Here is a 15,665-nt window from a genome sequence, read left to right on the forward strand (position 1 = left end):
TCAACTATAAGCTCCCTGGGGTAGAGACATAGTCTTTGGTCTGCAAAATGCCATATAATGCTATATAATTAACACATCATTATACCTATGCCATTTTGTGTTCTGAAGTTAATTCATACTTAAAGGATGCGGGGGAGGGAATCTAAGAACAGTGACTGTTCTTATAACAGACACACTTACAAATGTTGTAACACTGAGCCTGTGTTGCTTGCCCCCTCAGAGCTCAAGGACATATTAATCCTGTTAGAACACTCTAAGAGGTGATGGATGCAGAACATACTGGCAGTTCTGTATTTCCTCTCTCAAAATGTCTGTGGATTGAAAGCACACCCCTTTGTAATTATCACAATGGTACTGATTAAAATGAAGTTATATTGGTGTAAAAATGGAGTAACAGTAGTGAATCAGGCCCTAGTCTTGATTTTACATCAAACGCCTGTCACATTCCCAGCCATGGGAAATACCCAGCTTTCCTGGAATGGACCACTGCCTCATCAAACATTTGACAAGGGGTTATCAATTTAGAATAAATCCAAGGACAAACAGTGCTTCTCTAGAGCACATACAAACTCTTTACACTGGTTTTAGAAGCACTAGCCAAAATTAAATCAAGTTTATCTCCTGCTATTAAAGATAGAGCTTCAATAAAATCATACAAAAAGGGGATTTAAAAATACATTCTGCTAACACATGCGTCTATAATCCCTGAAACTTTCCACAGTGAGATCAGTGTAAAACCTCTCTTGCAAATAAATCGGGACCAAGTGCTTTCCAAACAATAAAACAATGTGTTCGCACCAAAAATCAAAATTATATTAAAAGCCTCTATGCAACTCCTAGTATGAAAAGCAAAAATATCTCAGAAAAGCCCATAATGCACCAGCGATATGAAATGAGCACAGGCTACATTTTCCCAAACAAACAAACAGCTCAAGTTAAATGGGGAGAACACATCAGCAATTCTCATGACTAGAAGCAGAACCCAGAGGGATATTGCATGCACTAGAGAAAACAACAGAAGCATAAAAACGAAATGGCTCAAAGGAATTCATTATTACATAAGGTGGGGTGCAGAACAATAGGATTCCAGGACAATAGTCAGTGAGGCCAGTCCACACACTGCCAGTTGCAGCTGGATAGACACGGCATTATTTTAGATTATAAATCTTCAGTTCCCCACTGCCTAATCAGTGCTCTCGCTTCTCTAACTTTCTGAAGCTCTCTTTTTTTGCTCATCCACCTTGGGACACTCTCAGAACATGGAGGCATTGCACCAATTAGATGGTGAAGCAGATCACCTCCCTTGCTTCCTACCTAAACTGTAAACAATACAGCTCTGAAAGGAGCCTCACAAAATAAAATACATATCCCTGGGGATGGAGCATCTTAATGCTTCTGTGGACCTTGTACCTAGACCATTTACAATACAATACTCTTACACCTCAAGAAGCAACCCAATTCTATACAGCCACTTATGCACAGATTCTGAAGGCAAAACAAGAGGAGATATTACATATCTATAAAACATGGACTCTTACTCAAGATCCTCAGTTCCTCTGCTCCACACAGTGGGCTATTCCTTCAAATTCAGCCAGCAATCCAAAATGCTCTGGAACTGTCTGCCGATAGCCAGTGACCACACTGACAGGTCGAAACTGAAAACAAGCTTTAAGCTGACCAACCTAAAGTGTTCCAGACTAGCAAAGAGGTCACCAAACAAGTTTTCCAAATTGCTTGTGCTGGTGTGGCACCCATTCAAGCCGCCAGCAAGAGAATGTGACAGAGACAAGTCTCACCTAGTGCCAAATGAAACTGGGAGCGTCCGTCACAGACTGCGCCTCAATAAGGCAAAGTTGCAGCTGCTGGAATGATGGAGAGTCTGCTATAAAAAGCACATTGCTTTACAGCTCTAGCATTTTGGCTAGAAAAGGCTGCTTCATGGCTCAATATTGAGGCATCCCAGAATAATTATTGCATGCATGTCGGACAGGAGATACTTCAAGGAAAGGAAACCTTAGTCTATGCTCAGTGAAACTATGCACACAGACTTTCCTCCTGCACACTCTGCTCCCAAAGGGAGGGAAAGGTTCTTGTAATTCTTTCAAACAACCAGTCTGGCAAGACCTTCATCACTTTGGCACTTTTACATCCAGATTTTAACTCTGAGTCATTTGAGGAGGAAAAGGAGGGAAAACCCAAAAATATTTATGGATCCAATTCTCATTTTGATACCATGTGAGCCTGCTCAGGGCTGCAGATATTTCCCTCCTCCACCCCTCGCAGATATTTCCCTCTCCCAAATTCATGTCAGCACATAAAGCCACATATTTTACATTGAACTGATCCACAGCCCTAAAAGCCCAGCCAGTCCTCCCAGCTGAGTTTGTTCTGTTTGAAACTCAGAGCTCAGTCCTTGAGTACCATTGTTCAGAAGAGGATCACTGGATAAATTTAGATCTATTCCAGAGTTTCCAGTTTGTGCGGTTTATTTTTAGACATGTTTTGTTTACTGTAAGAGCAAAAAAAAATCTGACTAGCCAGCAAAAGTCATTCCCCTGGATTTATATTTTTTAAAAGTGACCCTCCCTGAAACCTCCACTCCTGGGGCTAAGTTAACAATGAATACAGCAGATCTCTAGGACCTGCCAGTGCTTTTCACCAAAAAAGATCAACACTGCAAAAAACATACAAATGGCAGGTATTTTTCAGTGCATACTTTGCATAAATCTAGCTGCCAATTTTGACAGGGTGGGTTTTTAACATAGACCCAGAGATCTCTAGCCATAAATTACCAAGTTCTCCTTGACAGGATGTTATGTACCTGTCTCAGTATTGCTTTGAAAAGTAGATTTCTGACACCATGTTCAGCATTAATTAAAGAGCTGTGACATTCAGTACAGATTACAACACAGAATGAAGCGATGCTGGATGTACTCTGCCATTAGATCACAGAGACAGGTTTTAAATCTAAAAATGCAGAGATGAAGAACAAGCAGCACAAGAAACCAGTGTAAAGCCGACAAACAACAAAAGCAAGAGAAGCTGGAAAAATACTCTTGGTGAGGGATAACAACCTCCTGCAGTTAACCCAAATCCACCTTTAAATGTCCCACACGAACTAATATCCTAGCCCCACCAACTGTTCTCCCTCTTTGCACCTTTCACCTCTTACCTGATAAGTCCAGATGTCTTGTGTGGTGGTGATTTCTCCACCTGCTTCCCTCTTTGCTTCATGTCAGCTAGCCGCTGTCGCATGCTGATGGTCATCTCAGAACTCAGGCGCCAAATGAAGATACAGCTGGAAGTGGGGAAAGAGTGAACAAGTTAAGTTTCCTTTCAGTCCAGGGTTATTAATATTCTCCATCAGTGAGGCTAAGAATTTCCTTTCTGGTTTTGGGAACCAACCTAAAGGGAAAAGACAGAGCCCAGTGGGCACAACTAGACTGCATGGTACTTTGGAGACAGACATTTAGAGAAGCTCTTCTCCCGCAACAAGCCTGACCATATGTAGGCTCTCTGGCTGCAGAGACTTTTCTATTGACAATAGATGCTTTGAAGCTCCTCTTCTGGGGACGTAGGTAAGGTAAGATTTTGTATATTTGTTAAATTTTGTATATAGCACCTAGACGTTACGGCCGTAAGTGCTAAAAAAAACCCTTTAAAGACACAAAAACTACGGGGCTCCTCAGGTTGGGGAGCATCCTATCCTCACGGCATGTCCACTGATGTTCAACCTCTTCTCAGTGCTGAATGATTTCCCTCCTCCCCCCATCCCCCACTAATCCACTGGGTCTAATCATACCGAGGTAGAAACAGGAAGTAATGGTACTGTCATTACCAAAGGGCTGTACTCCTTTTGGCCCTAAACAGGATTTAATAGGGTTCCTAGACCGCATTAAATGCCAGCAAATTGGTATTCCAAGGTGGTGGTTACAACCTCCTTCCAGGCTACAAAGGAGTTTGCTTTGAACTGTCCAACTATGACTTTTAAAAAAAAATCCTTTTCTTGTTATTTCAAATCAGAGGAGCTTGCAACCACCACTGCAAGCACTGGTGCTCCATGATTTTTCCGGAGGCACAAGTTGGTCATATTTTTAAAGTGACAGCACTATATGTTACACCTAGTTATGCAAGGTAGAGAGAAGCCCAGCCTACGACGTTTGGATCTAGATTCAAACTTCCCCAAAGTTTACACAGGATCCAAACACACATTAAGATGCACCTGAAAATGAACTGAAGCCAGTACAGTCTACGGAGCATAGATGTAACAAGCAAGAAAGATGCAAGAAACATTGCTAAGTAAGTGGGGAGCCCCATTCTACACAACCTGAAGTTTCCCAATTGTCCTTGAGTGCAGCCTCATGTAGACGCCATTAGGGTAACACAATCCTATAAAAGAATCTTGGTACTTCTATGTACTACTGACTAGGTTGAAAAAATGTTGACAAAAAACTTTTCCCCATAGAAACATATTGGTTTCAACAAAAATTTCATTAGGAAAGTTTCTCAGATCCTCAGTGGAATTTCTGGTAGTTGGGACTCTCACCTGAGATGTGGGAGTCCCAGGTTCAAGTCCTTGCTCTACCAGATTTGGACCGGGGACTTGAACCTGCATCTCCCAGGGAAGTGCCCTATTCTGGAGTTGGGGTGGGCATTTGTGTCTGTCTGTCTGACTCACTCACTCACATTTTTTCATGGAAAAATATCAAAATATTTCATTTTGGTTCCACAGGAGAATGAAAACAAATTTCAAAACCTCAAAATGTTTTGCAAAATGGAGAAGTTTTGTGGCCAGCCCTACGGTGACTAGATTCAGGAGCATTGTTCCCAGTTATTGAAGCCATTCACATTTACACAGACTTCTCCCGAACAGTGGAAACTCCCCAGCTAGTTTTTTAAACAGCAGAGTCAAAGTTGTGAGAGGCTGCAGCCAGAAGCTAAGGCACCCTTGGCTGGCCAGCTGCATCCCTTCACAGGGCAGCTTTCTCTCTCACACACAAAAACAACAATGGTTATAATTCCTGGATGTGACATCAACAGCATGAATTACAACTGAGAAAGCAGACCCAGCCTGTTCATGAAGTATCAGGGCAGGTCAAACGTGTAGATAACTCACGGGCAACATCACAGAGTTTAGGGACACAAAGCTCTGCATAATCCTGCCCCGCCTGCTACTCAGCTCCAATCTTCTCCATAGCTCCGCCCACTAAGATTTCCTGGGTTGTGCAGCACCTATTTGGGATCTAGGAAGCACAGAGATTGTTTCGGACAACACACCCATTGCAATATTGCGATGCCCTGAATGTGTGTGCTCCGCCTGCTTTGCAGAGATGGTTTAACTCCTGCATGAAATGGCACAAAACCACAGACTGACACTCTACTGAAGGAGGAGAGGCAGTTAATATCACAACAGCAAACCCCGTGCTTACCTGTCACCAGAGACAGAGATCAGGTGTTTGCAGTCGTTACTGAACTTCATCCCAGTTACAATCTCTGTGTAAAACAGAACACAAGAACAACGCCTCTTGAAACATGCCACTGCCCAGCACAGATCACTGGCAAAATAGATTTGCTGGACTCAGCTCTGTACTCAAATAATGATCAGATCCAGCATGTTTGCATGGAGCAGAGATACACAAATTCCCCTATCACATCTAGGTGGTCCCTCTAGGTCAGAATTAAAATTGATTGATGTATAATAGTGTGGGAAAGCCCACACCTGAATGAACATGAAGAATGAGCAATCTGCCCACCTTGGAAAGTGATCCTTTGGGGTGCTGTTGAGATGTATTATAGAGAGGCTTATGATTCCCTGGAAAAGGAGTGGCTGGTTTATAGTCCATTTGAAGTGGCTGATAAACAGTAAAATGTTTTACAGAATTTTTATGAGATTTTTGAAATAAAAAAAAAAAAGTTGGAATTGCAATAAATATTTTTGATTGTCAAAATTTCAGCCAGCTCGACTCCTGGTCAAAAGAACCCAAACATTTCCAAGGTGGGTTTTTTTGTTTGTTTTTTAATTGAAAATTGAATCACCAATTAAAAGTTTCATTCAAAAGTCAGAAAAAATGTTGACCAGCACTACATGCCACAATATAACCTGCAGCTAAAAAGGCACTTGCTGAAGCTTCTGCAACTCACCTGAGTGCCCATACATTGTGGCCACACACTCGCCAGAGTAGAAATCAAAGATGGAGAGGTTCTTGTCAGAGCAGCTAGTTGCAATGTAGAGACCCGAGGGATCAGTCTGCACCTGGTTGAGGAGTACAGGAGGCAGAAAGGGCTGGTGAGACAGTACCTTAGACAGATGCACAAGAAATGCCCAGAATGCCAGAAAGAGGGGCACACGCATCACAGAAAGAAAGGTTTAGAGTCACCCTAAGCTCTGTACTCTAAAAGGGCATCAGCATAGGTGTTGGAACTAGGGGTGCTGGAGGTGCTGCTGCACCCGCCGGCTTGAAATGGTTTCCATCTAGTTCCCTGAGCTGAGGCAGGCCAAGTAAAACTAGATCATCCCTGACAGATGCTAGCTAACGTGTTCTTTAAACCCTCCAACGACGGGGATTCCACAACCTCACTTGGAAGCCTATTCCAGCGCTTAACTATCCGTAGAACTAGAAAGTTTTTCTTAATATCTAACCTAAATCTCCCCTGCCACAGATTCAGCCCATTATTTCTTCGCCTACCTTCAGTGGACACGGAGAACAATTGATCATCATGCTCTTAATAGCACTTAACATATTTGAAGACTTATCAGCTATTCCCTCAATCTTCTTTTCTCAAGACAAAATGTGCCCAGTTTTTTTAAACCTTTTCTCATAGGTCAGGTTTTCTAAACCTTGTAACATTTTTGTTGCTCTCCCCTGGACTCTCTCCAATCTATCCACATCTTTCTGAAAGTGTGGCATCCAGAAGTGGTCACTGTACTCCAGGTGAGGCCTCACCAATGCCAAATACAGCAGGACAATATCTCCCACATACCACACTCCTGTTAACACACCCCAAAATATTTGCCTTTTTCAAAACTGTATCACATTGCTGACTCATATTCAATATGTGATCCACTATAATGCCCAGATCCTTTTCAGCAGTACTACCAACAAGCCAATTATTCCCCATTTTGTAATGTGCATTTGATTTTTCTTTCCTATCTATAGTAATTTACACTTGTTTTTACTGAATTTCATCTCGCTGATTTCAGACCAATTCTCCAATTGGTCATCATTTTGAATTCTAATCCTGTCCTCCAAAGTGCTTGCAATCTCTCCCAGCTTGGGGTCAACTGCAATTTTGTAAGTATAGTTTCCACTCCATTATCCAAGTCATCAATGAAAATATTCAATAATATCAGAACCAGGACAGATTCCCATGGGACCCCACTAAATACTTCCTCTCACTTTGACAGCAAACCATTGATAACCACTCTTTGAGTAGTCTTTTAACCAGTTATACACCAACATTATAGTAATTATAGATAACATGGCTCTCACCCATGCCCCTACTCAGCTGCCAAACCATCCAGCAATCTTATGACAAGCCCCCAACCCAACCCACTTGTCAAAACTCTCCCAAGAATTACATCTAGCCTCCTTCCCAAATGCTGAAATCCCCCACAGCACCCCAAACTCAATCTGAGACTAAAGTTGATTGTCTCTGAAGGCCCCCACCACCAACCTCCTTTAATTACTGATTTGGGATCCACTATTTTTGGTTGATCCTGGTTCCTTTATGGTTTAAGCCTATCCCAGGCCCAGAAATTATAGCTAGGAAAGTTACATAAAATACCAAATCTCTCCAACACCCAAGATCCAAACCTTCAACATGGAAACTAGCCATAAGTTTAGTGCTGTTGGGAACTTGTGCTAGCTGATAATATCATCAAACCTCCAGTTTCCACAATTCCATATTGCCTGATAAAAAGCAATGTAATAAAAAAACCTCAAATGACTTGTCAACATGTCAACTGTTGTACTTCTCCATTTGCTATGTTACCCTCTCTGCATGCTTGGTTCTGGAGCTGTTACTACATGCGTGCTTTGGCAAACTTTAGAGAAGCAAGAGTACAAAAGTCTTGGTTTGGGGGAGGTTGTTTTTTTTTAACTACTGGTAACGATTTTGGTTATTCTGGTTTGGTCAATGTATTTTTCATGGGGTTCTCTCTTAAAATTCCAATTCTATATATGATCTCAGAGGCCAAACACATTTAAATTCCAGAGCCAACCATGATTGCCCAGTTACACAGTTACCCTCTAAAAAGTACAGAATGGGCTGAAAAACTGAAAAATCCTTATGCTGCTATACTTTATTAGTGCTCAGTAGTACAGTGCTCTCTCCAGGTCAGCCAAAGCAAATACATGCTGGATATTTAAAAACGAACAAACAAACAAAAACCCAACATCAGTAATAGGGTTACCATATTTCCACAAACAAAAAAGAGGACACTGGGGGGGGGGGAGCCCCGCCCTAGCCCCGCCCCATCCACTCCCTCCCACTTCCCACCCCCTGACTGCTCCCCTCAGAACCCCAACCCCCCCGCTTCTTGTCCTCTGACTGCCCCCTGCTGAGAACCCCCTACCCTAACTGCCCCCCCCCCAGGACCCTACCTGTCCCCTGACTGCCCTGACTCTTATCCACTCACATGGGTGGCAGGGTTGTAGAAATTTTGGTGGTGCCCAGAACCCCCCACCCCACCTGCCTAAGGCTCTGGGAGGGGGGTTGGGTGGGGGGAGGAGGCCTGGGGTGCAGGTCCTGGGCTGGGGATTAGGGTGCAGGAGGGATGCAGGGTGTAGGTTCTGGGATAGAGTTTGGGTGCTGGGTGCAGGCTCTGGGTTGGGGCAGGGGGTGGGTGTGCAGGAGGGGGTGAGGGGTGCAGGCTCTGGGATGGAGTTTGGGGGTGGGAGGCGGTGCAAAGGGAGGGGGTGCAGGGTTTGGGAGGGAGTTTGAGGGCAGGAGGGGGTGTGTGGGAAGGGGGGAGGGGGATTGGGAGGGAGTTTGGGGATAGGAGGGGATGCAGGGGTGAGGGCTGTGGGTCTGGGGATGAGGGGTTCATGATGCAGGAGGGGGCTCAGGGATGGAGCAGAGGATTAGGGTGTGTGGGGATGAGGGCTGGGGCTGGGGGGTTTGGGGCGTTGGAGAGGCTCAGGGCTAGGGTGGAAGGGCAGGGTAAGGGCAGCCTGTCTTCCCATTAGTGGATGGGGGACGCTAGGACCCGGGGGCAGCAGACAGCAGTTGCTGCTGGCTCTGGCAGTACACCCAGACAAGGGAGAGGCAAACAGGGACCGGGGGACCCACGGGGGGGGGGGGGGACGTGCGGAGGGGGGGTGGCAGGTGGAGGCTGGGGACCCATCCAACACTCCCCCGCTCCCTCACTGCCCACCCCCACTCCTCTTACCATTCTGGCTCCACGTGGGTCGGTTTGTGTGTTACACAGGGCTGCAGACAGAGGGAGGGGGGAGCAGGGGAGGGCTCTGGCTGCTGGAGGCCAATGGGAGTGGGTCAATCGGCCTAGCCGCCCAATCAGCAGCCACACTCTGCATGGAAGGGAGGGAGGGAGAAAACCTCCCCGGACATTTTAACCATGTTACCAATTCCTCCCGGACGGCTATTTAGAGACGCAAAATCCGGACATGTCCGGGGAAATACGGACGGATGGTAACCCTAATCAGTAATATTTCATTGTTTGGGGCTGCAAAGAATTGAGCACCTAATAAGACAGAGCAGCCATTTTTCATTTTCAGTGCCTTGGTTTGTAAGTGTAGTAGGGAAGGGGAAACTATAGTAATTGCAGATAAAGTGTAATTACCTGTCTGAACAAAAGCAGAAAAAGGTGAATATGCAAGCATCCCATTTGTCAGGAGAGGCACAGGGCTAGGAAACAACAGGGCCGCCCAGAGGACTCAGGGGGCCTGGGGTCTTTGGCGCACTTTGGCGGCGGGTCCCGGAGCAAGTGAAGGACCCACCGCCGAATTGCCGCCGAAGACCCAGAGCAGAAGAAGCCCACGCCACCAAATTGCTGCTGAAAACTCTCATGGGGGCCCCTGAAAACTCTCATGGGGGCCCGGGGCAAATTGCCCCCCCTCTGGGCAGCCCTGGGAAACAAGTGAGCATGGTATCCCAGGGTGGAGGTGTATTGGGCAGAGGTGCACAGACCAGCATGCACAGAACCTGCCAACACAGCATTGGGCTCTAGAAGTGTTCCTAGTCCCTCAGGACAGCAGGGTGTTTCAGCATGAGCATGGCTGGGTTTAATCTATCCCTAAGCCTCTCATTTGTCTGAAGATCTCTTCCTTGGCGGCACCCTCTCATTTCCTTGGTTTCACAAATTTCTCATAAACCTTGAATGCCAGCAGCTGCAGCATGTAATCGTAAAGCAAATAAACACAAGGGCTGGAATGAGCTCTTTCCAAATGGAGCTCGGAGAAAAAGCAAATCACATCCAGGAGTCCCAGCAATGGCCAGAGACTACAAGGAAAAACAGAGCCAGGGCAGGAGTCCAAAGACTGCCTTGTACATAGTATGACACTGCCGGCAAGTGCCTCTGGAGCCAACAGGAGCAAATGCCTTTGGTTCTTGTAAGAAGCACCACATAGGCCAAATTCTCTTCTGATGCATATTGGTGCAGGTGCATTGAATTCAATGGAGCGTGGCTAATTTAGACCAGCAGAGAATTTGGCCCAGTGTATCACTTGAAATACAAGAGAGATTAAACAAACATTTATTCATTTATCCCCACTTTGGACTGAATTAGCCCATCTGTGTTTACCCAGACTGTGGGTGTGGCGTGATAAGGGCTAGTATTTGTGGGTAGGTGCTGGGAGGGATCTTTGAATTGGATTTCATCATTAGCTAATTGTTTTATGCACATGGGGTGAGGAGTAGCTGCTGCCTGAGTATTTGTCTTGGACACAAATGAATTTGTAAATGAATGTCTTGGGTGCCCAGAGCCTAGGATAGGCAGTTTTTAATATGTACTAGATATCAAACAGCAAGAAATTCATTAATAAATGCTATCTATAGTCCACATTAGCACTTCAGAGGGAAAAGTTCACACCAAAATATCCTGGATCCATCCCTCACTTCCCAGAGTACTAGATTCAGCTCCAAAGAGTCAGGAAAAGAAAGAGAACGGGGGGGGGGGGGGGGGGAGAGACGAGCTCGCGGTGGGGATGGAGGGGTGTCATGCTTGAATTTCTGGAGCTCTTACTTTAATGAGGGTGCCATCTTCACCTTGGGATCCCTTGTACAGCTTCTTCTGCTTCCCACTGCTTATGTTGAAAATCCTGAAGGTGACACAAGCCAGAACTCATCACATCCATGCATGGTTCTCCGTTTCTTCTCACAAGCCTCCCCCCTCTCTCCATGACAGGCCTCCATACACAGTCACTGTACGGAATGGAGCAGCAGGATGTAGGGCAAGTGGCCACTTCAAGGGGAGCACTATGTTGGCCATAATTCATAAAGCTCATAATCATTTAAATGGTTAAAGAAACAGCCTGGGAGCTAGCATGGTGGCCCAAAGATCACATTATTCAGTATCAAGTCAAAGACCTGGGTTTGAATTAACACTCTTTCTTGATTCTCATACTGGTAAAGTGAAGAGTATGGAGCAATCAGAAGAGAGGGAAATGAACCTCCCAGCACTTAATGAGAGCTATTGGCCATATATTATGAGTGGCACTAACCAAACTCTACTCAGCTGTCCCAGCAGTAAGATAGCTGTGGCTAGGGGTGCTGGAACAATTTGTCCGGGGCGGAGGGGTGTGTGGGGGGGGGAGGTGCTGAGAGCTATTGAACCAAAACTGTAAACCCTGTAGTATATGATGGAAACCACTTCAAGCCAGGGGGTGCAGCAGCATCCCAGCACCCCTAGTCCAGTACCTATGGCTGTGGCCCATTCATTAAGAGGCAAGTTATATTTAGGGGTAGGGGAGCAGAGCTTCCATTTAAGCAGCAGTGCAACCCAGACCACCTATCACTGCCCAGCTCCTGGGAGCGCACCAAAATCCAACCACATATGAACCAACCTGATGTTACGGTCTTGACAGCCAATAGCAGCATATTTCCAGCTGGGGTCAACATCCATGTCATACAAAGTGGTCTTCCTAACGACGTGGTGTGTCCGGGTAAACCGGACCCCTTCGCCCGTCTGAGCACAGGGGTTAAAAATTAGTGAAAGCCAAGAAGTTAACCAGTCATAATCTTTTAAATGTGCATGACTTCCTCCCAAGCAGCTAGCCCGCACAAGCAAACCACACCCGACAGGGACTCCTGCTGGGAGAGGCGGTGATTGGAGGTGCATTGAAGTTATTCCCACAGCCAATGCTCTTGCACCATTCCCTACGATGACTTCTGCTGGGAAGAGGAACGGGTTCCCTAACCATTCCCTACAGTGACTGCTGCTAAGAGAAGCTGGGACTGGAGCACCTGTGCACTTCCTTGTGGCTAGCACATTTAACAATCTCCTACATTGTCACATTGGGAGAGGCTGGGACTGGAATAGCAACAAACACTGCTCCCACACCATTCCTTGAAGGAGCTGCTCGGTGCAGAGGTTATAGAAAAGCATATGATGGCTATAAATAAGTTACCTTCTGTGCAGTGCGGAAATAGACACTCTTATCCGCTCCACAGCTGATCATTCGCACCTTCCCATCGTTGGCTGGAAGAGAGAAAAAATAGAAAGGGGTCAGTAAATGAATAGGAACCCAACAAGCAATGGAGGAGATTATGTTCTATTTACCCATTCCTACTTGCCTATACCTGCCCCCTGCTCCTGTAAATCAGCCCTGCAGGATGGCGCACAGAACTGCAGAAGCTTTCTCTTTCCTAGAGAAGGAACAGTCTCCACCACCACTAGCCCAGAAGGCACCCACAATGAATTCCACATAGGCCTCAGTGAGCAAGCAGACCCATCACGCAGCAGGTAGATATTTGATTCTGCAATGTCCCTCAACACTTTAACATCATTGTAGTGCCCTTATTCTCTGGATACCACAACGCTCCCTCCTGATGTGGGTGGAAAAGGTAGCTCTGCGCTGCTGATGAGCTGAGAACAGCTCATAAACCAGAGGTGGGCAAACTATGGCCTGCGGGCCACATCCGGCCCATGGGACCGTCCTGCCCGGCCCTTGAGCTCCCGGCCAGGGAGGCTAGCCCCCAGCTCCCTCCCCTGCTGTCCCCCTTTCCCCGCAGCCTCAGCTAGCCATGCCGCCAGTGCTCTGGGCAGCTGGGCTGGGAGCTCCTGCCGGGCAGCACGGCAGCATGGCTGGCTCCGGCCAGGCTCTGAGCGGCATGGTAAGGGGGCAGGGAGTGGGGGGGTTAGATAAGGGGCAGAGGGTCCTGGGGGGGCAGTCAGGGGACAGGGAGCAGTTGGATGAGGCAGAGGTTCGGGGGGGGGGCAGGCGGTTGGATAGGCGTGGAAGCCTCGGGGGGCCTGTCAGGGTTGTGGATAGGGGTCGGGGCAGTCAGGGGACAGGGAGCAGGGTGGTTGATTAGGGGGTGGGGCCCCAGGAGGGACGGTTAGGGGTTGGGGGTGCCCGGAGGGGGCGGATACGGGGCAGGGGCCAGGCTGTTTGGGGAGGCACAGCCTTCCCTACCCGGCCCTCCATACAGTTTGGGAACCCGATGTGGCCCTCAGGCCAAAAAGTTTGCCCACCCCTGCCATAAACATATGCTGCACTAACTGACCAATCCAACTTACGGGGTCTTTCTTATTGCCACTCCCATTTCTGCCTTTGAAAGACCAGACTTTCCTGCACTGCCAAAAAATAACCTCCTTAGAAACCAACTGTAGAGCCTAGAATTTGCTTCCCGCTCAGTGTGAAGAAAATGACAATCTTTCCAAATTTAGTTAAAGAGGTTACATTCAGTACTGGTAGAAAATGGACATAACTTCAGCATCAATGAAACTGCACCCACACGCACCCGGGTCGAACCTGGCCACAGGGATGACATGGTGGTCATAGGTTAGTGCACTGCACTGCCCTGCCATCTGAGAGACTCAAGTACAATTTTCAGTCCCTGCCTGCCACTCCTCCAGCCGTCAGTAACTAGGAGAGCTGTGAAGGCACAATGTTCTGCTGCTGAGCAGTGTGAGGCACTCTATTCCCCCACAGTGACCACCTGCCCTATTTTCTAAGCCAATTAATGCTGGCACTGCTACATTTTGAAGAGACCCTCAACCCAGTCTCTCTCAGCCGGGAGAACAGGAGTGAGATGTAGGCATTTGAGATGGGTTTATTACAAAAAAAAAAAAATCATTAGAGAATGTGACTCTCCAAAGAAATATGGAGGGAAAGGATAAGGTGATTCTGACCTTTCTAGTTATGGAAGGGGAGGAAAAGGTGGCCTGATCTGTCCAAATGATTAAAAGGTTAAACATATCTACCTGCGAACTTCACAGCTGTAATGTGAGAGGAGCAGTATTCCTGCTGCTGTTGGGCTCTCACTCCTGCCAGAACAGAGGGGAGTACAGGATCTCTTACCTGCAAACTTCACAGCTGTGATGGAAGATGAATGCTCATCTAGCGTCTGCTGCAGGCTGTACTCCTTCCCAGCATCCAAGACGTGGATCAGTCTGTCCCGACTGGCTGATGCCAGGAGCTTCAACCCTACCAAAGATTTTACAAGAGGGTGAAACCTTCACTGAGAAGTAATCTGCTCCTTTGGTCATGGTTTTAAGCATCCTCTCAAGTTAGGCTACAGAAGATCATCATAGATTAGTGCAAGTAAACAGATGTGCACAAGGAAATGTCCCCGGGCTTTCCAACTGTGATAGGGGAAGTAATGATCTGTGTCTACCTGCATTCATACAACAGCAAGATGAGGAAGTCTGCTTCAAACTTACGACCGTTTTTGCAATGCGACAAGCCTCTACTCTGCGAGCTAACAGAGGTCATCAGTAGGGGGTTGTTACACATGATGGTCAGAATGGAGTCATTTAGCAACATGTACACAAGCCAGTACATCATAAGGGGTGCACAAATAATCAATGGAAATAAAGGCTCTGCCCTATCTTACCTGTGTCAGATTTGGAGTACTCCAGGCAGAGGATCTCAGAGTCATGGGCTTCCACCTTCAGCATTTCCCTTAGGGACTGCAACTCATGGATCCTGAAATAGGACACAGAAGGATTTCAGTGTGAAAGTGGAACCACAGAGTGAAAAATGAGAGACACAAACTATGCCCATCCCCAACCCGACCCCATCCTAACTCTCCTCCAGAAGCCCTGGGGTTACCTGAGAGTGCCTATCCTGTCCCCCGAGGCCAGGTGCTCTCCGTTGGGGCTCACACACAGTGTGCGAATCCCCACCTTCGTGTCCAAGGCCTGGATGTCAGCCTTGTCTGCGCTCCCGCCAGAATTGTAATCAGTGTCCAGCAGGGCCTGAGTGTTGTCATCCACATAGATGATTTTCATCAGGTCCTTGGAAAGAGAGAAGGGACCAGTGAAGTATCGAAGTGAAGCAGCGGAAGGCAGACTCCTCATGAAACTGGAGCGATGGCCAATGCATTCCTTTCAGTGGCAGTAATAGGCAATGTGTCCCATCTGGGAGTGAAGCCCACAGCAGCAAGCCACTCAGTAATGAGGGGGGAGAGATAAGTGGAGGGGGGAGTCAGCACAGCAACGTCATACTATGGCCCTTCTACAGGAGTTGGACAAAGCAAGC

The 15,665-nt window shown here is 46.9% G+C and overlaps 1 protein-coding gene across 5 annotated transcripts in view; it reads right to left on the minus strand.

Annotated features, from left to right (window-relative positions):
• Positions 1-15,665, minus strand: part of MAPKBP1 (mitogen-activated protein kinase binding protein 1) — a 135,614-nt gene that overhangs the window by 23,078 nt on the left and 96,871 nt on the right. For all 5 annotated transcript variants that reach the window (XM_042849465.2, XM_042849468.2, XM_042849469.2 and 2 more), the window contains 9 exons: positions 15,237-15,421; positions 15,019-15,110; positions 14,484-14,609; positions 12,588-12,658; positions 12,024-12,145; positions 11,204-11,279; positions 6,142-6,253; positions 5,430-5,493; positions 3,173-3,298 (listed from right to left, as the gene is read on the minus strand). In XM_042849465.2, the coding sequence (XP_042705399.2) occupies positions 3,173-3,298; positions 5,430-5,493; positions 6,142-6,253; positions 11,204-11,279; positions 12,024-12,145; positions 12,588-12,658; positions 14,484-14,609; positions 15,019-15,110; positions 15,237-15,421 (974 nt within the window). The remainder of the gene's footprint in view (positions 1-3,172; positions 3,299-5,429; positions 5,494-6,141; positions 6,254-11,203; positions 11,280-12,023; positions 12,146-12,587; positions 12,659-14,483; positions 14,610-15,018; positions 15,111-15,236; positions 15,422-15,665) is intronic.

The sequence above is a fragment of the Chrysemys picta genome, chromosome 4, assembly GCF_011386835.1.
Source record: "Chrysemys picta bellii isolate R12L10 chromosome 4, ASM1138683v2, whole genome shotgun sequence".
Classification (NCBI taxonomy): domain Eukaryota; kingdom Metazoa; phylum Chordata; order Testudines; family Emydidae; genus Chrysemys; species Chrysemys picta.